The sequence below is a fragment of the Catharus ustulatus genome, chromosome 26 (assembly GCF_009819885.2).
Source record: "Catharus ustulatus isolate bCatUst1 chromosome 26, bCatUst1.pri.v2, whole genome shotgun sequence".
In the NCBI taxonomy this organism is placed as follows: Eukaryota; Metazoa; Chordata; class Aves; order Passeriformes; family Turdidae; genus Catharus; species Catharus ustulatus.
In genome coordinates, this window is record NC_046246.1 from 5,007,522 (window position 1) to 5,026,403 (window position 18,882).

Below are 18,882 nucleotides of genomic sequence, written 5' to 3' on the forward strand. Positions count from 1 at the left end.
CCAGGGATGGGGCAGCCACAGCTGCTCTGGGCAGAGCCTCCCCACTCTGACAGGGAATTCCTTCCTCTGTCTCATCTAAACACTCTGTCTGATCAGAGCTGGTCCCCACAGTCCCAAACACATCTCCTGCTTCTCACATCTTGCTGGAGAGCAGCTTTTGGGCCACTTCCCTCCTCTCCTTTCCACCTCTCTGACTGTGCCCTGCTCCCTGGGCATCATCCTCCACCCTTGGGTACCACGGTGCTTCAGCATCCTCAGAGCTTTCCCCTCAAAACCACACCTCGTGTGTCTGCTGTTCTTCCTCAGCTTTTAAACTCAGGGACCCGTTTTCCTCATGGAACTCCTCTCTCTCCTCTCCTCTCCTCTCCTCTCCTCTCCTCTCCTCTCCTCTCCTCTCCTCTCCTCTCCTCTCCTCTCCTCTCCTCTCCTCTCCTCTCCTCTCCTCTCCTCTCCTCTCCTCTCCTCTCCTCTCCTCTCCTCTCCTCTCCTCTCCTCTCCTCTCCTCTCCTCTCTCCTCTCCTCTCCTCTCCTCTCCTCTCCTCTCCTCTCCTCTCCTCTCCTCTCCTCTCCTCTCCTCTCCTCTCCTCTCCTCTCCTCTCCTCTCCTCTCCTCTCCTCTCCTCTCCTCTCCTCTCCTCTCCTCTCCTCTCCTCTCCTCTCATAAACTTTTTATTCTGGAATAATTGTATTCTTTATCAGTGACAGAATCAATTTGAGTTTTTTTCCCCCTCCTTTAAGTGGCAATTTTACATGAGAGAAAACTTTTTAATTCTCTCCTGCAAGCTACATATAAAATACACAGATAGGCAAAATGCATTATTAAAGCTATCTGTTTTTCTTGGCATTCCTGTAATTTAATAAACTGTTTGAGTTCTACTTCTGCAGTTCATTACATCACCAGAATAAACCCCATCCTTTGATTAATAGCTGTTCAATCAATCCCCCTCCCCACATTTTCTCCAGTTTAATGGAAAAGTTTGGGCTGGGGAGCTGGACTAAACAACTTTGGGGAAACTGCAGTGGTGGCAACAGCAGCTGGGGGAGATTTGGAGAGGAAAGGGAGATAAAGGCTGTTAAATGCCTGGGGGGAAGGTGTGTTGGAGGGAGGGAGAAATTCAGCTCCCCTGAAATTCAGAAATTTAGGTGTTGACAAGGAGGTGGCCCCAAGGTGTCCCAGGAGAGGTTTTGGCTGGATTTTGGGGAAAATTCCTGCATGGAAAGAGTGGTCAGGTGTTGAAAGGGGCTGCCCAGGGAGGTGTTGGAGCCCCAGCCCTGGAAGTGTCCAGGAATTCCTAGAGGTGAACACCTGGAGGTGAACATCTGGATGTGAACACCTGGATGTGAGCACCTGGAGGTGACACTTAGAGCTCTGAGCTGGTGACAAGGTGGGGATCAGGCCCAGGCTGCACTCGATGGCCTTGGAGCTCTTTTGCAGCCTCAGTGATGCTGGGATTGTATTCCATGATTTGATGTTACTCCATGATTTGATGTTGCTCCATGATTTGATGTTGCTCCATGATTTGATGTTGGGATTCTATTCCATGATTTGATGTTACTCCATGATTTGATGCTGGGATTGTATTCCATTATTTGATGTTGCTCCATGATTTGATGCTGATGAAATTCCATGATTTGATGTTGCTCCATGATTTGATGCTGGGATTCCATTCCATGATTTGATGTTACTCCATGATTTGATGATGATGAAATTCCATGATTTGATGTTACTCCATGATTTGATGCTGGGATTGTATTCCATGATTTGAGGTTACTCCATGATTTGATGTTACTCCATGATTTGATGCTGGGATTCTGTTCCATGATTTGACGTTACTCCATGATTTGATGCTGGGATTCCATTCCAAGATTTGATGTTACTCCATGATTTGATGCTGGGATTCTGTTCCATGATTTGATGTTGCTCCATGATTTGATGCCGGGATTCTATTCCCTGATTTGATGTTACTCCATGATTGATGCTGGGATTCTGCTCTATGATTTGATGTTGCTCCATGATTTGATGCTGGATTCTGTTCATGATTTGATGTTACTCCATGATTTGATGCTGGGATTCCATTCCATGATTTGATGTTATTCCATGATTTGATGCTGGGATTCTGCTCTATGATTTGATGTTGCTCCATGATTTCATGCTGGGATTCCATTCCCTGATTTGATGTTACTCCATGATTTGATGATGATATGAAATTCCATGATTTGTTGAAGCATCTCCAGATCTGTCCCACCCTCAGCCCTGTGATCCTTTTCCTGGTGAAAGGAGCTGCTGGCAGCACAAAAACCAGGGAGAAATTGGGCAAAGTCTCAGCTCCAGTCCTGCCCAGCAAAATCCCAGAAACTTTGCTGCCATTCCAAATCCTTGTTTGCTCGTGTCCCACTCTTCCTCCTTGCACACATTGACCCTTGGCTCTGGAGTGCTCCAGAAAATAACCAGCTGTTCCCTTAAGTGGATTTGGTCAATCCCTCAAGCTGACAGATGATTTTTATTATGTACTATTACTTAATGAACTCTTTTGTGGCAAATGTAATTCAATACAGATCCTGATTCCCAGTTTGTCATCAGTCCTTTTACAAAGGAAGAAAAATGGGGAAGGACTTGATGATTCCTTTATCTTGTTATGCTAATTGGGTTAGGAATATTGGAGGAAAACAGGCAGTGCATTGAACAGGAGAAAAATCCAAGCTTCTACTCCACTTAAAGAAAATGGGAATTTACTGGGGCAGAACAGACCTGGCTTGAGCCAGAGGAAATTCTGATCCAAGTTTTGGATTGGAAAACCATAAGAAAATAATTGTTTTGCTCTGTAAAATTATTTTTCAAAGGAACCCTGCAGCAACCACAGTGGAAAGAATGCATCCTGCAAGAGAATCTTGGGGAAAATTCAGCAATGAGTTAGGAAAGAAATCAGGATTTGCCCAGGGAGCTTCATGTGACATCCAGTAGTGATGGAATGCACTGGAAGGGAGTTTGGGAATTGGTCAAGGTAGAGGAAAAGTTTTATGACTTTTGTGCCCTCCAGATCCTGGTTTGTGTCCCTGAGAATTTATTTTCCTGTGGTTTGTGCCCTTAAACTGGATGGATGAAGCCTTGGTGTTCTGGCTTCCCAGAATTCAGCTTTTTATTTGTAAAATGGGGGTGATTGCTCTTTCCTGTCTCTTGCAGAGGTTTGGGAGAAATGTGTTGGGAAAGGCTGGAGCTGCAGATTTCCAGGTATGAACTGGAACACTCCTGTAGGTCCCTGTGGGAGCACAGCCATGAGGTTGGTAATGGGAAAAAAGGAAAAAAAAAAATGAGAATCTTTATTGGTGTGTTTAATCTCATGCTGGAAACAGGGCAGGAATCCTGGGGAGAGAACCTGTGTAATCCTGTAAAACAAAGAAGGAATTCTGGAAAGAGAACCCCTGTAATCCTGGTGAAATAAGGCAGGAATTCTGTGTGGAAAAGCCCCTGGCCTTTTCCAATTTTGCCAGGTTTTGATTTGGGGGTGTTTCTGGGTTTAAGGCAGGAATTGTGGGTGGAGAATCTGTGTAATCCTGTAAAACAAAGAAGGAATTCTGGAAAGAAAACCTGTGTGATCCTGCTGAAATAAGGCTGGAATTCTGCCTGGAGAAGCCATGTAATCCTGGTGAAATAAAGCAGGAATTGTGTGTGGAGAAGCCCCTGGCCTTTTCCAATTTTGCCAAGTTCTGATTTGGGGGTGGTTTTGGGTTTAAGGCAGGAATTGTGGTGGAGAAGCTGTGTGATCCTGGTGAAATAAAGCAGGAATTGTGGGAATAGAATCCCTATAATCATGGTGAAACAAGGCAGGAATTGTGGGGAGAGAACCCCTGTAATCCTGCTGAATTAAAGCAGGAATTCTGGGAATATAACCCCTGTAATCCTGGTGAAATAAAGCAAGAATTGAGGATGGAGAACCCCTGTAATCCTGGTGAAACAAAGCAGGAATTCTGGGAATATAACCCATGTAATCCTGGTACAACAAGGCAGGAATTGTGAGTGGAGAACCCCTGCAATCCTGGTGAAATAAAACAGGAATTCTGAGAATAGAACCTCTGTAATCTTGCTGAAATAAAGCAGGAATTCTGGGAATATAACCCGTGTAATCCTGGTACAACAAGGCAGGAATTGTGGATGGAGAACCCCTGTAATCCTGGTGAAATAAGACAGGAATTCTGTGTGGAGAAGCCCCTGGCCTTTTCCAATTTTGACAAGTTCTGGTTTGGGGGTGTTTCTGGGTTTAAGGCAGGAATTGTGGGTAGAGAATCCGTGTAATCCTGTAAAACAAACAAGGAATTCTGGTAAGAGAAGCTGTGTAATCCTGCCAAAACAAGGCTGGAATTCTGCCTGGAGAACCCCTGTAATCCTGGTGAAATAAAGCAGGAATTCTGTGTGGAGAAGCCCCTGGCCTTTTCCAGTTTTGCCAAGTTCTGGTTTGGGGGTGTTTCTGGGTTTAAGGCAGGAATTGTGGGTGGAGAATCTGTGTAATCCTGTAAAACAAAGAAGGAATTCTGGAAAGAAAACCTGTGTGATCCTGCTGAAATAAGGCTGGAATTCTGCCTGGAGAAGCCATGTAATCCTGGTGAAATAAAGCAGGAATTGTGTGTGGAGAAGCCCCTGGCCTTTTCCAATTTTGCCAAGTTCTGATTTGGGGGTGGCTTTGGGTTTAAGGCAGGAATTGTGGTGGAGGATCTGTGTAATCCTGTAAAACAAAGAATGAATTCTGGGAAGAGAACCCCTGTAATCCTGCTGAAATAAAGCAAGAATTCTGGGAATACAACCCATATAATCCTGGTGAAATAAAGCAGGAATTGAGGATGGGGAACCCCTGTAATCCTGGTGAAATAAAGCAGGAATTGTGGGTGGGAAAACCATGTAATCCTGGTGAAACAAAGCAGGAATTCTGGGAATAGAATCCCTGTAATCATGGCGAAACAAGGCAGGAATTGTGGGGAGACAAACCCTGTAATCCTGGTGAAATAAAGCAGGAATTGAGGATGGAGAACCCCTGTAATCCTGGTGAAATAAAGCAGGAATTGTGGGTGGGAAAACCATGTAATCCTGGTGACATAAGGCAGGAATTCTGGGAATAGAATCCCTGTAATCCTGGTGCAACAAGGCAGGAATTGTGGTTATTAAATCCACACAGCCCTGCCTTGCTGTGCCAATGCTCCTGCCTGAGGCAGAGCTGTGGTTCCCATCCCTTGTGATGCTCCAGCCTCGTTCCTTTGGGGGCCTGCAGGGAGTTTGGCTCATCCCCAGCTCCCTGATTTCCAGCTGAGCATATCCCAGGGGTAGCTCCTGTGCAGGTCCCTAAGAAGTTAAATGTGGAAATCATGGAATGGTTTGGGTTGGAAAGGTCCTTAAAGCCCATCCAGTGCCATGAGCATCCCACTTTCACCATCCCACGTCACCAATCCCTGTCCAGCCTGGCCTGGGACACTTCCAGGGATGGGATGTGACAAGTGGAATCTTTATTGGTGTCCCCTCTCTCATCCTCCCACATTTGGGGTGCGCTGGGGCTCTGAGTTCGTTGGTGCTGGTGCGAGTTTGGGAGTGATGGATGGAATTTGGGATTTCTCCTTGGTGTTCCTTGCACAGCCCCTCACTTTGGCTGATGTCCCCCCCTGTCCCCTTCCCCACAAGGCCAGCAGAGTGGGGAATGTTGTGGAAACACTGGAGGTTCCCAATTGCTTCTCTCATTTATCTGAGTTGAAATTTTGGCTCACAGGAAAAAAAGGCCAGTGGGCACATCTTGCCAAGGCATGAATTCCTCCTTATAAATTGTCCTGGAGCACCTCAGCCATCTGGGTAACCCAAAATAGATGTTGATGCGGTGTGGAAAGAGGAGCAGTGAGGACTGAAGTAGTTCTGATGTGCAGAATGTCACCTGGAGGATCGCTGTGAGATTGTTTATCAAGCCCACAAGAATAAACAGACTCGGAATTTTATCCTGGTGCCAGCTCAGGCTGCACCACCACCTTGTTGTGTTTACAGAAATGGGATTAAAAGGGAAGGGAGAGCTGAATTTTGTAAACACAGCAGGAGAGAACCAATCTGGTGTTGGTGTGTCAGGGACTAAATCTAAAGCTCAGTGAATCAGAGTGGTTTGGGTTGGGTTGGGAGGGACATTAAAGCTCAGCTTATTGCCCCCCCTGCTTGGGCTGGGCTTATTGCTTAGCTCCCTCTCCCAGGCTGCTCCAAACCAGGAGGATGCTCCAGATTTCACTGAATTCTGACCCACACTGAAGCCTGCACCCCTGAAGAGGTGAAGCACGTTTCATGGAGGCTCTCACCTTTTGTAGGGCCTGTAACTCCTCACAGAACACCCAGAGCAGCTGGCTTCTCCAACTGTGCAGAGATCATTCCCATTTTGAGCTCCACTTAAGCCAAGCCTCAGTGTGGATTTTGGAGCAGGCTGACTCAGGTAAAACACTCAGATCTTTGCAGAGTTAATTCCCATTTTGAGCTGTTCAGTCGGAATAGCTTCTTAAGCCAAGCCTAAATGTGAATTTGGGAGCTGACTCAGTGGTGCTGGATGAAACACACACTCAGATATTTGCAGAGTGAATTCCCATTTTGAGTTGTACAGGTGCAATAGCCTCTTAAGCCAAGCCTAATGTGAATTTTGGAGCAGGCTGACTCAGTGGTGCTGGGTGAAACACACACTCAGATCTTTGTAGAGTAAATTCCAATTTTGAGTTGTACAGGTGGAACAGTTTCTTAAGCCAAGCCTAAATGTGAATTTGGGAGCTGACTCGGTGCTGGGTGAAACAGTCAGGTCTTTGCAGAGTGAATTCCCATTTTGACCCTACAGGTGCAATAGCCTCTTAAGCCAAGCCTAAATGTGAACTTTGGAGCTGACTCAGTGGTGCTGGATGAAACACACACTCAGATCTTTGTAGAATGAATTCCCATTTTGAGTTGCACAGGTGTAATATTCTCTTAAGCCAAGCCTAAATGTGAATTTGGGAGCTGACTCGGTGGTGCTGGGTGAAACAGTCAGGTCTTGGCAGAGTTAATTCCCATTTTGACCCTACAGGTGCAATATCCTGTTAAGCCAAGCCTAATGTGAATTTGGGAGTTGACTCAATGGTGCTGGGTGAAACAGTCAGATCTTTGTAGAATGAATTCCCGTTTTGAGTTGTACAGGTGGAACAGTTTCTTAAGTCAAGCCTAAATGTGAATTTGGGATCTGACTCAGTGGTGCTGGGTGAAACACTCGCTCAGATCTTTGCAGAGTTAAATTCTATTTTGAGCTGTTCAGGTGTAATATCCTCTTAAGCCAAGCCTAAATGTGAATTTAGAAGCAGGCTGACTCAGATGCTGGGTAAAACACTCAGATCTTTGCAGAGTAAATTCCCATTTTGACCCTACATGTGCAATATCCTCTTAAGGCAAGCTTAAATGTGAACTTTGGAGCTGACTCAGTGGTGCTGGGTGAAACACTCAGATCTCTGTCACTGCCCTGAGTCACTGGTGCTGAGGCTGGCCCAGAGCTTGGTGCTGATTTGTTGTGATGGGGCTCCCAGGCGCTGTAAAATCTCATTTAATGACCCTGGTCTCTCTGACCCAGCCCAGCAGAGCAGCCCCAGCTGCAGGGGAGGGAGCAGAGCTGCTCTGCAGGGCTCTTGTCCAGCTCAGAGCTTTGAAATTCCCAAGTGGAACACCCCAAGGGGATATAATTAAGCAGGATTCCATATTCAAACTTTATGGCTTGACTGTTAAAACTCAGGTTTAAAATTCTGGATTAACTCTGGGATATAATTAAACAGGATTCCACATCCAAACTTTATGGCTTGGTTTTGACTGTTAAAACTCAGGTTTAAAACTCTGGATTAACTCTGAGATATTATTTAGCAGGATTCCACATTCAAACTTTATGGCTGGACTGTTAAAACTCAGGTTTAAAACTCTGGATTAACTCTGAGCTATAATTAAGCAGGATTCCACATCCAAACTTTATGGCTTGACTGTTAAAACTCAGGTTTAAAATTCTGGATCAACTCTGGGATATGATTAAGCATGATTCCACATCCAAACTTTATGGCTTGACTATTAAAACTCAGGTTTAAAACTCTGGATTAACTCTTGAGCTATAATTAAGCAGGATTCCACATCCAAACTTTATGGCTTGACTGTTAAAACTCAGGTTTAAAACTCTGGATTAACTCTGAGCTATAATTAAGCAGGATTCCACATCCAAACTTTATGGCTGGACTGTTAAAACTCAGATTTTAAACTCTGGATTAACTCTGAGATATAATTAAGCAGGATTCCACATCCAAACTTTATGGCTTGACTATTAAATTCAGGTTTAAAATTCTGGATTAACTCTAAGATATAATTAAGCAGGATTCCACATCCAAACTTTATGGCTTGACTGTTAAAACTCAGGTTTAAAACTCTGGATTAACAGGAGTTGGAGGGAATGAGGTAGGAGTGAGTGGTGCACCACCCAGGCATTGAGTGTTTTGTGTTAATCTCCCTCTGAACACACAAATAAAGTCCCTATCTCTGAAATTCTCAGCCAGGAGAGCTTCTATCAACCATCTTTATTGCAGCAGCACTCAATTCTGAGCAGCTCGGGCATTTTTCATAAATAAAACATTTTTATTATTTGTCTCCATATTCCCATAAAAAAAAAAAAAAAAAAAAAAAAAAGGAAAAAAGGAAAAAAAAAAAGAAAAAAGCACCCTTCTTATTCTGTCATCCTTAAAAAATTGATTTCAGCTGGATTGTCACCCAGCTGTTTCTCACCCTATAAATCATGGGGGATTATTCGAGATGGAAATGTTCACTTTGGGGAAAACATGAAGTCCTTATAGGGCTCTGGGACTTTGATAAATAGCAGCTTTTCCTCACAATACCAGGACAGGAAACCTGAATTCCCTTCAAATTGTGCATGGCTCTCACTGGCAGAGCAGTTGAGATTTGTCCCTGTAGCTTCTCCAGGAATTGAACCCAGGAATTCAGTCAGGGGATTACATCAAACTTCCAAATTATTTCCTTCTCTTCCTCATAATGGAGCTCTTAGGAGCCTTTACCCATTTCTGGGTGGGTTTTTATTTTACATTTTATTTTCTGGGAAGGTGATCCAGAGGGAAGGATGAGCTTTTCCTCTCTATCCCAAAATAGCCATAACTCGTGGGACAGCAATCCTCAATTTGTGTTTTTTACAAATCACAACACAGCTCTCAGTGTTGTGCCCCAGGTCTGTGAGTTGTTCTGCCCTCTCCTCACAAAATTTGGGTGGGAAAGAGTGGAAAGTTTGAATGGTTGGGAAAACTGGAAGATGGAGGGAAGGAGGGAAGCTCAGCCTTGGCCACTGCTGTGAATAAATTTAAGTAGAAAATCTGAAGTGCTTGAATTAATGTTTTTTTTTAATGTTGAATTAATGTTTTTAATGGCAGGAGCTCCTGTAAAACAACACAAGGTTAAAGGTGTCAATAAAGATGCAATTTCTTCATGAATCTCTGGGGTATTTGCAGTTAGAAGTCTGGTTCAGGGAAGTTTCTCTGCCCCCAAAACTTGGGAATGAGCAGTGAAATCCCCTTGGAGGGCCCTGAAACCCTGACCTGGAATTTCCTGAGTCAAAGGAGGGTGTAGGAACAGAACCAAAGCTCAGAACTCTCTGCAGCAAAGGAGAATCACTTGGTTGTGTCTCACACCTCCAGAATGATGAATTCAGTGCAGAGACCTGCACAGGAGGTCTGGACACGCTGCAGAGGTTTTGTCCATCCTGAGATGCTCCAAGGAATGTGTCAGACACAGAATCCCAGACTGGGTTGGGTTGGGAGGGACCTAAAACCCATCCAGTGCCATCCTGGCAGGGACAAAACCCATCCAGTGCCATCCTGGCAGGGACATTTCACTGTCCCAGGGAACTCCAAACCTGCCCAGCCTGGCCTTGGGCACTGCCAGGGATCCAGGGGCAGCCAGAGCTGCTCTGGGAATTCCATCCAGCTGTGCACAGTTAATTCCCATTAATTCCCAGAGTTAATTCCCATTAATTCCCAGAGTTAATTTCCCATTCCTCCTCACCTTCACATCCAGGAATTCCTCCCCAATATCCCACCCAGATCTCCACTTATCCAGTCTGAAGCCATTCCCTGTGTCCTGTCCCTTGTGAATGGTCCCTCTCCATCATTCCCCTCAGGTCCTGGAAGGTCACAGGTCCCCCCCAGAGCTGCTGGACAATCCCAGCTCTCCATGTGTCTGCTCCATTTCAGCAGGATTGAAGTGGGACACAACAATTCCAGAGTGGAAAAGGCAATTCCAGCACTTCCCAGATCAGGACTGGGCATCCCCACAGAGCAAACATTGCAGTGATGCCTCTCCAAACCCCCCAGATTCCTCAGTGGGATTGAAGCTTTGTGTTCCTGTGATGGTCACCTGCTCCAAATCCCAATTCTTGTGCTTCCCTCCTCCAAGCACCCATTTAAATTCCAGTTTGCTCCTGCCATGTTCAATAATTTAATGTGTTATCAATTTACTCCTCATAGCTGGAGGGAATGACTGATGCTCTGTGCACACACTATGGGCACATCTATGGTTCATAAACAGCTAAAGTTAGGAAATTCTAAATTGTAAATGTATCTAATTATCTCTAATCATAGGCTCACTGTAATTAGTGGGATGCTGGTTCCCCTCTATTTTTAAAGAACAGAGATACTCTCTGTAATAAAAACCTCAACAGATTTGTGCCGTGGCTATGAAAATAGAACATTGTTCGACTATTTCTGAGCACAGAAACAACTTTCTGCCCCATTTTCTCAAAGGAATTCCTGTCTGGTGGTTTCACAGGCTGCAGCCTTCCCCTTCTGTTCCTCCATGGCTTCATCTGGAAAATTCTCTGTTTCCTCATCTGTGAAGTGATTTTTTGGAAGATGAAAATATCAGTTAACATTTCCACGTCCCAAGCAGGATGGCCCAGGTTTGCAGGATGGTTTTTTTTCTTTGACCACGTGTTAATGCTTGTTGATTGTGAGCTGGATTTGTGAATTTTACTTTTTCTATTTTGGGAGCACCCAGTAAATATTTTCCAATTAATGCCAAGAGCATCCTTCCCTCTCTCCCCATTATTTGTCCTGCGAAACATGATTTGGCATAATTTTTTCTGTGCTAAATTCAGCTTTTCTTTGTGAAGATCAGCTGTTTACAGTAGCTTCCCTATAACACTTTAATTTTCCATTTTGCTCCTTTGAATGCTGCTTTCGCTTCTTCCTGTAAATATTTTGATGTGTCTGTGGTTGTTTTCCTTTAAATGTTGTGGGGAAGGGAAGGCAGCAGCTGCTTTGGGTGCTTCAGAATCTGAAGTAGTCGGGTTTCATGGGACAAAGAAAATTGGTGGTGGTGGGGAAAAAAGCAGGAATGGTTTGTGTCCTTAGGGGGAGGATGTGCCTGTGCCTCAGGGTTTGTGTCAGTAGGTGACACCTGGAGGAAGGTGTGGGATTGGGGAATGGTTTGGGTGGGAAAGGATTTTAAATCAGCTCATCCCATCCCATGGCAGGGACACCTTTCCCTGTCCCAGGCTGCTCCAAACCCTGTCCAGCCTGGCCTTGGGCACCTCATAGGATGGGTTCCCTGTGCCAGGGCCTCGCAATTCCTTCCCAAAAAATTCCCAAAATTCCTTCCCCAAATCCCACCTAAACCTCTCTGTGGCAGTGGAAATCCATTCCCTGTGTCCTGTCACTCCAAGCCCTTGTGAATTGTCTCTCTCCATGTATTTATTGGCTCCTTCAGGTCCTGGAAGTCACAATTAGATCACCCTGGAACGTTCTTTTCTCCAGGAGCATTCCAACCCTGCCAGCCCTTCCTCAGGGCAGAGCTGCTCCATCCCTGGGATCCCTTTAGTGTCCCCCAGGGATGCTGGGCTGGGTGCAGGGACACCTTTCTCTGTCCCAGGCTGCTCCAAGCCCTGTCCAGCCTGGCTTTGGACACTCCAGCCTGGCTTTGGACACTCCAGCCTGGCTTTGGACACTTCCAAGGATGGGTTCTCTGTGCCAGGGCCTCCCCACCCTCCCAGGGAACAATTCCTTCCCCAAATCCCACCTAAACCTCTCTGTGGCAGTGGAATTCCATTCCCTGTGTTCTGTCACTCCAATCCCTTCTGAATTGTCTCTCTCCATGTATTTATTGGCTCCTTCAGGTCCTGGAAGTCACAATAAAGTCACCCAGGAGCGTTCCAACCCTGCCAGCCTTTCCTCATGGCACAGCTGCTCCATCCCTGGTGTCCCCCAGGGATGCTGGGCTGTCACCCTACCATGGCAGGGACACCTTTCCCTGCCCCAGGCTGCTCCAGCCTGTCCTGGGACACTTTTAGGGATCCAGAAACAGCCACACATCCCTGCACCAGGACGAGGATTTCCTCCCAAACCCCACCTGGCATTTGGGGACGCTCCTCGTTGGGAGTAATCCGAATTTGGGCAGAGTTTTGGCTCGGGGGACATGAGCAGCAGGATGAGAGCTGCAGGGGATGTGTGACAGCCGGGTGGCAGTGCAGAGCAGGAGCTGTCCCGGTGGGATCAGGGATTCTGTGTTTTGGGGAGAGGTGATTGCGCAAGGTGAGACGCGCAGGGAGCGCTCGGTGACATCGGGGCTGGATGTGTCGCATCCCTCCCTGGGGATGTGCTGGCACCACTTTGGGGGTGGCAAGGATGGCTCACCACCATTATCCATCCCCTCAATAAACGCTGCTTTTTTATTAATTATTTTGGAGACGGTTCAACCCTAAACCTCCGAATTTTTGGGGTTTTTTTGTTCTGATTTTTTTTTTTTTTTTTACAACGCAAAAGAAACCCCTGGATTTGAAACAGGGAATAAAGTGGGATATACAATAAATATATAATAAAGGCTCCTCGATGCTTTTTTGATGCATGCAGCGCTTTTTTTGGCTCTGCCCCTGCCCTGCAGCAGCCCCATGGCATCTTCAGCCGGGTGCAATATTGGGCTGGGGGACATCCCCGGCTGGGGAGGGGACACCTCAGCTGTGCTGTCCCCTGCCGCCCGTGCACAATCGGGGCTGTTTGAATTGATGCTGCAGCTTAAACAGACATAAAGCAACTCTTTCATGTGCCAGCCCCGGTTGCCTTGGCTCTTGGCAGCGGCTCCCGGTGTGGGCAGGGCGAGGATTGAAATGCAGAGGGCACGGAGGGAGAGGGAGAGAGAAGGAGGATTGATCCCAGGGCTGGGGGGACAGATCTGCGAGCCCTCCATATGTAATTTGGTGGGTTTTTTTTTTTTTTTAGCTGTCAAATAAGCTCATTCAAGGTAGCCGGAACGCGGCCGAAGAAGGGGGTTTGTGCAGCAAAGAAATTGCAGTAAATGCAAAAAAAGGGCGAGCAGGGGGATGGGGGTGGCCAGGACAGCCCCCGAGGTGGCCACAGGGTTTGGGGACCTGGGGGTGATGGGGATAAATTGGGAAAAAAGGGGATTACAGGGCTGGGGAGGGGGTGTGGGGCTAGAAAACCCCCCTGGTCCATGGGGCTATGGGAGAGGGGCAGCTCCGAGCAGGGCGAGGATGCTCCAGCGTTCCACAGCGCCTTTTCCTTCGTTATTTATTTATTTCCTTAAGCTCTGGTGTCATGTTCGAGTTGTTTTCCTTGTCCCTGGATCTGAGCATCATTAGCAAGATAATGAAGTTCCCGAATGTGGCGTTAAGTGGCTGCATTCCCATCCCTCCCTCCCTCCCTTTTCCCCATCTTGCCTGCAGCTCCGGGAGATGTTAAAACAAAAAAAAAAAACGAGGGGAGGTGCTGCTGGGGATGGGGGTTCAGGGGAGGGGGTTCAGCCTTTCCTGGAGCTGTCCCACCTGCATCCCAGCCGGGTCTGCACAGGGATGGAGGGAGGGATGTCGTGATCCACAAAATCTGCCTCATCACCAGAATTGTGTCAACAGCATCAGGTTGTTTGTGGGGGGCTGGATGTGTGTGTGTGAGAGAGAGAGGAAAACCTGGAGTATCCAAAATAAACGCGCTGCTGGAGTCTGGGGGTGCTGGTGGGAGGCTGGTGCTGGGTTTGGGGGTTTAGCACAGCATCCCCCCCAAATCCACAACACCCGCCAGCAAAGCTCCGGCAACGATTAATCAAGCAGCTTAATAAAAAATAACTAAAAAAATAAATTTAAAAAATTAAAAAAAATAATAAAATAAAAAATAATGAAATAAAAAATAATAAAATAAAAAAGTATAAATCCCCGAGGGCTGCGTGGTGCTGGCGGTGCCGAGGAGCTGGCTCTGAGACAGCCACCGGGAGGGACGCGCCAGCCCTCCCCTGCTCGCCTCCCTTCTCCTCTTCCTCTCCTCGCCTTCCCTCCTCTCCTCTCCCCGAGCTGCTGCCACACTTGGTTCATTCCAGCTGCAGAAGCTCACAGCCTTTCCATGCGGTGGGGTTTTTTTATTTTTTCCCTCCTCCTGGGCTGAAAAAAAAAATTAAAGGGGGGAAAAAAAAAAATTTAAGGAAAAAAAAAAATAAATCACAAGCCTGACCCGCTCCCCCCCCCTCCCTCCACCTCCCCCCTCCTCCTTCCTTTCTCCTCTCCATCCAGCCGAGCTGAGGACTATCCCAATCGCCGAGAGGAAGGAAAAAAAAGGGGAAAAACCCACCAGCGGCAAGCAGCAGAGCCCCAGCACTCCCCATCGCTGCTGCTGCCCTTTGACATGCACGCTGCCTTGGGATGGGAGCAGCCGGGATGCAGCTGCAGCTTCGGGAGGCACTGCTGGAAATTGGGGCTCGTGGCTCTGATGAGGGCGGAGGGCAGCGCCTGGAGCCGGGCGCTGCTGCTGGCGCTGGGGCTGCTGGCTGGATCGGCCGTGGGTGAGTGCCGGGGACACCGGGGGACACCGGGGGACACCGGGGAGCGGGGGCTGGGGGACAGGAGGGGAGCGGGGAGGGGAGAGGGGCTGCAGCCCCCCGGGGGAACGGGGTGTGGGGCTGGGGGTGGCACTGGGGTGATGGCACTGGGGTGATGGCAGTGGGATGTGTGTCACTGGAGTGGTGGCATTGGGATGATGGCAGTGGGGTGATGACACAGGTGCTGGCACTGGGATGGTGGCACTGGGGTGATGGCACAGGTGATGGCACTGGGATGGTGGCACTGGGGTAATGGCACTGGGGTGCCGACACAGGTGATGGCACAGGTGATGGCACTGAGCTGTGTGCCACTGGGGTGATGGCACTGGGGTGCTGGCACTGAGGTGGTGGCACTGAGCGACAGTACTGGGGTGATGGCACTGGGCTGTGTGGCACTGGGGTGCTGGCACTGAGGTGGTGGCACTGAGTGACAGTACTGGGGTGATGGCACTGGGGTGACGATGAGCTGTGTGGTACTGGGGTGCTGGCACTGAGCTGTGTGGCACTGGGGTGGTGGCACTGAGGTGCTGGTGAACTGTGTGGCACTGGGGTGCTGGCACTGAGTGATGGCACTGGGGTGATGGCACTGAGGTGATGGCACTGGGCTGTGTGTCACTGGAGTGGTAGCACTGGGGTGGTGGCACAGGGGTGATGGCACTGGGGTGATGATGAGCTGTGTGGCACTGGGGTGCTGGCACTGAGTGACAGTACTGGGGTGATGGCACTGGGGTGATGGCAGTGGGGTGACAATGAGCTGTGTGGCTCTGGGGTGACAGCACTGAGGTGGTGGCATTGGGGTGGCACTGGGGTGATGGCACTGGTGTCATGGCAGTGAGCTGTGTGTCACTGTGCTCTGTGGTACTGGGGTGCTGGCACTGTGCTGTGTGTCACTGAGGTGCTGGCACTGTGCTGTGTGTCACTGGGGTGCTGGCACTGAGCTGCTGGCACTGGGGTGCTGGCACTGTGCTGTGTGTCACTGGGGTGCTGGCACTGTGCTGTGTGTCACTGGGGTGCTGGCACTGTGCTGTGTGTCACTGGGGTGCTGTCACTGGGCTGCTGGCACTGGGGTGCTGTCCTGGGCACGGCACTGAGGGTGTTTGATTCAGACTTTGGAGCTGCATCCTTCGGGAGCAGCAGTTTTTGGAGCGCTGGGCTGTGATTTAGGGTGGCTCTCTATGATCTCATTCCCCTTCCCCGTGGGTCAGGTTTGGGCACAGGCTGGTGATGTGCAGGATGACTGTGAAAAATGCCAGCACTGCTTCCCACTCTGTCTTTCCTGGCATCTTGATTCAGGATTTCAGTGCCCTGCTGCTTGCCCACAGCTGATAAAACACATTTCTGGATGCCTTGCATGAAGATGGAAGCACTTTCCTCCTCTCCCTCCTGCCTTCCCAGTTGAATATCTCTTATATATGAGCTGGTTGGCCTCAGCATGCTGATTTTTATGAAACATGCATGTTTGGGCTTGAAAGCAGAAGCAGACTTGAATTTGGGGGCAGTTTGCTTGTGTCTCCTGCCTCATTTCCGCAGCTGCCCTTGCAGCCAAAGCAGATCCAGGGACTGAAGTTTATTTCTGGTGTAAACAGCAAATATTTAGGGACTGTCCTTCTGTGTGTGTAGGAGGGGGAAGAGTGGGAGAGCCGAGTGCTTGGCACTGGCTGCTCTCCACACTGTGCAGTGCCCCGATTTCCAAGAGTTTCCAAGTGCTGTTGTCTTGTCTGCTGTATCCTAGGCTGGAGGAATGTGTGTTTGGGTGTTGATGTGTATGAAAGCTCCTCGGGTTTGGGCTGGGGGGGTGGGTTTTGAGGAAAAAAACTTTATCTGGAATGGAAGACTGGTTTTATTATGTAAGGCAGGTTTCTTTTTCAGGGGCTGGGGATGAGGATTAACTGCTGCTCCTGAGTGCTCTTGCAGTGGAGCTGAACAGTTCTGCTGACTGTGAGGAAAGGCTGGAAACCCACCCAAACAACGTACAGGTCCCTAACAAAGGCTGAATGTTTATTTGGGTGGCTATTTTTCATCTCTTCAGCGTGAGCATTCAGCCTGTGCACAGAGGAAAACCATTCCAGCAGCTTCTGCTGAGCTTTCCTCGTGGCAGCAGACTGATGGAGAGATACCCAAATCTCACATTTACTCTACCAGGGGCTTACAGCTTTTTCTCTTCTTCTGAGCTGTCTGTGCCTTATTCATACTGGATCTTCCAGGCTTCACTCTGTACCTCACTGAGCATTTAATCCTTTCTTCTCAGGCCCCTGGTCCCTGCTGTCTGCATTTTGAGCTCTCTGTTCTGGATCCTTCAGCCAGAGGTTGATGCTCCGGGTTTTGCTTCGTGAGCACAAGACCTGAGAAAGCTTTTTAGACCTCAGATGTTTTTTATCTGCATCAGAGCCAGAGGCATTGATCAATAAGTCCTCTCTTTAGATTCTGAAAGCCCAGCAGCGATGTTTTTGTGGGAGCAGGGTGTCAGTGCCTGGTGCTGGATCTGCAGGGATGCTCACACAGGGAGGGGAGGCACCCAAAGGGTGAAATCCCAGGAAATCAGCTCAGTGCTGAATCCTGAACCCCTTGTGGAACAAAGTTCAGAGAGCTCCGAGCTCTCCCGTTCTGGGGCTGTGCAGGGAGCAGTAGCCAGCAGCTCCCATGGTGTGGCAGCAGAGCCGTGCGTGTGCAGCACCCAGCGAGGAGCTGGACGGAAAAAAGGGGAGAAACCCTGCTCCCATCTCCTCAGCTGGGCCCTGCCCGCAGCCCTGCAGCCCAGGAATGGCTCTGAAAGCAGCACAGGTGCCCTGAGGTGCTGCCCTGTCCCTGGAGCTTCCCTTGGGGAAAGGATGGAGGTGGTGGGAACTTCATGGTGGGTATGGAAGGAGCAGGGAAATAAATGATTTGGGAGGTTCCCCCTGTCAGGCTGAAGGCTGCAGTGATGGTTTCACAGGGATAAAGTGGGCAGAGGGCACTGGCTGTGCCTGAGCCCTGCCTGGCCTCCAGAGTGTGATGATTCTGGAATTCTGTGTGTTGATTGTCAGTCAGGTGGGCACAGCAGTGCTGCTCACTCCTTCCTGGGCCATCAGCTCTGCAAGGGGCATGTGCAGGCCCCGTGTGTGTGGATAAACACAGATAAAATACATTTTAATGGCCTGTTCTAAAAGGGTCTTGACACCATTATTTACACATTGTGCTTTATTAGTCAGCACCTCGCTTGGTGCTGGGTTAAGGGAGGATGCACCAGCCTGAAACATCAGCTCACTAATTTTAAACCCCTGTAATTCTGTTTTTTCTCGATGGAAAACAGTTTTTTCTTCTGGAAAGTGGAGGAGCAGGAAGCTGTTTATGAATTTAAATGTATGGATTTAAGGAACAGAGGGCAGAGGAGGTTGCATTGCAGAGATCTCCACCTGCACTGAGGGACCACAAGGGGTTAAAGAACATTCCCAGTTGTCCAAGTTTTTAATTAGGTGTGGACCAGTGCTAGAAAGGTGAGAAGGTTCAGGAGAGGAGCAGTCAGTAAATCTGGTGCTTCTGGGTCCAGCCTGAATGAAAAACTCGAGCTGGAGACTGAGGCACCCTGAGAACACAGAATGGGATGGAGGAAAAACAAAGCAGATTTGAACAGCAGATTTACAGCCCTGTGCAAGGTGGGGTCAGACCCTCTGTGTGCTCCTCATTTCAGCATCCTGTGGAAATGCTGCCCTTCAGTTCCTGTGCAGATGGTTTGGGTGCATCCTGAGCCATCCTTGCTTGTGGAGGCTGATGCTGGGTCCTGCTGGGGGCAAACAGAGCTCAGAGAGCATCCCAGGTGGGTTTGGGGAATTCTCTCAGAAACTCCAGCAGCGACAGTGGGATTGCACTGCTGGTGCTCAGACAGAGTCAGAGCTGGTGAGGAAGGAGCAGCCTGTGAGATTCCAGGAGCACAGAGGGGTCTCATGAGCCTGCCCAGCTCCCATTAATCAGCACCCAGGCCTAACGAGCTTTCCTGGCTCCAGACGAGCTCAGGGACAGGGCTGCACCACCACAGTG

At 48.6% G+C, this 18,882-nt stretch overlaps 1 protein-coding gene across 1 annotated transcript in view; it reads left to right on the forward strand.

The window, feature by feature from the left end:
- The first annotated feature begins 14,300 nt into the window (after positions 1–14,300).
- Positions 14,301–18,882, forward strand: part of LOC117007699 (CUB and sushi domain-containing protein 2-like) — an 89,981-nt gene continuing 85,399 nt past the window's right edge. Inside the window, exons 1-2 of the mRNA XM_033081022.2 lie at positions 14,301–14,401; positions 14,564–14,832. Coding sequence (XP_032936913.1) covers positions 14,397–14,401; positions 14,564–14,832 — 274 coding nt within the window. The 5' untranslated portion in view covers positions 14,301–14,396. The remainder of the gene's footprint in view (positions 14,402–14,563; positions 14,833–18,882) is intronic.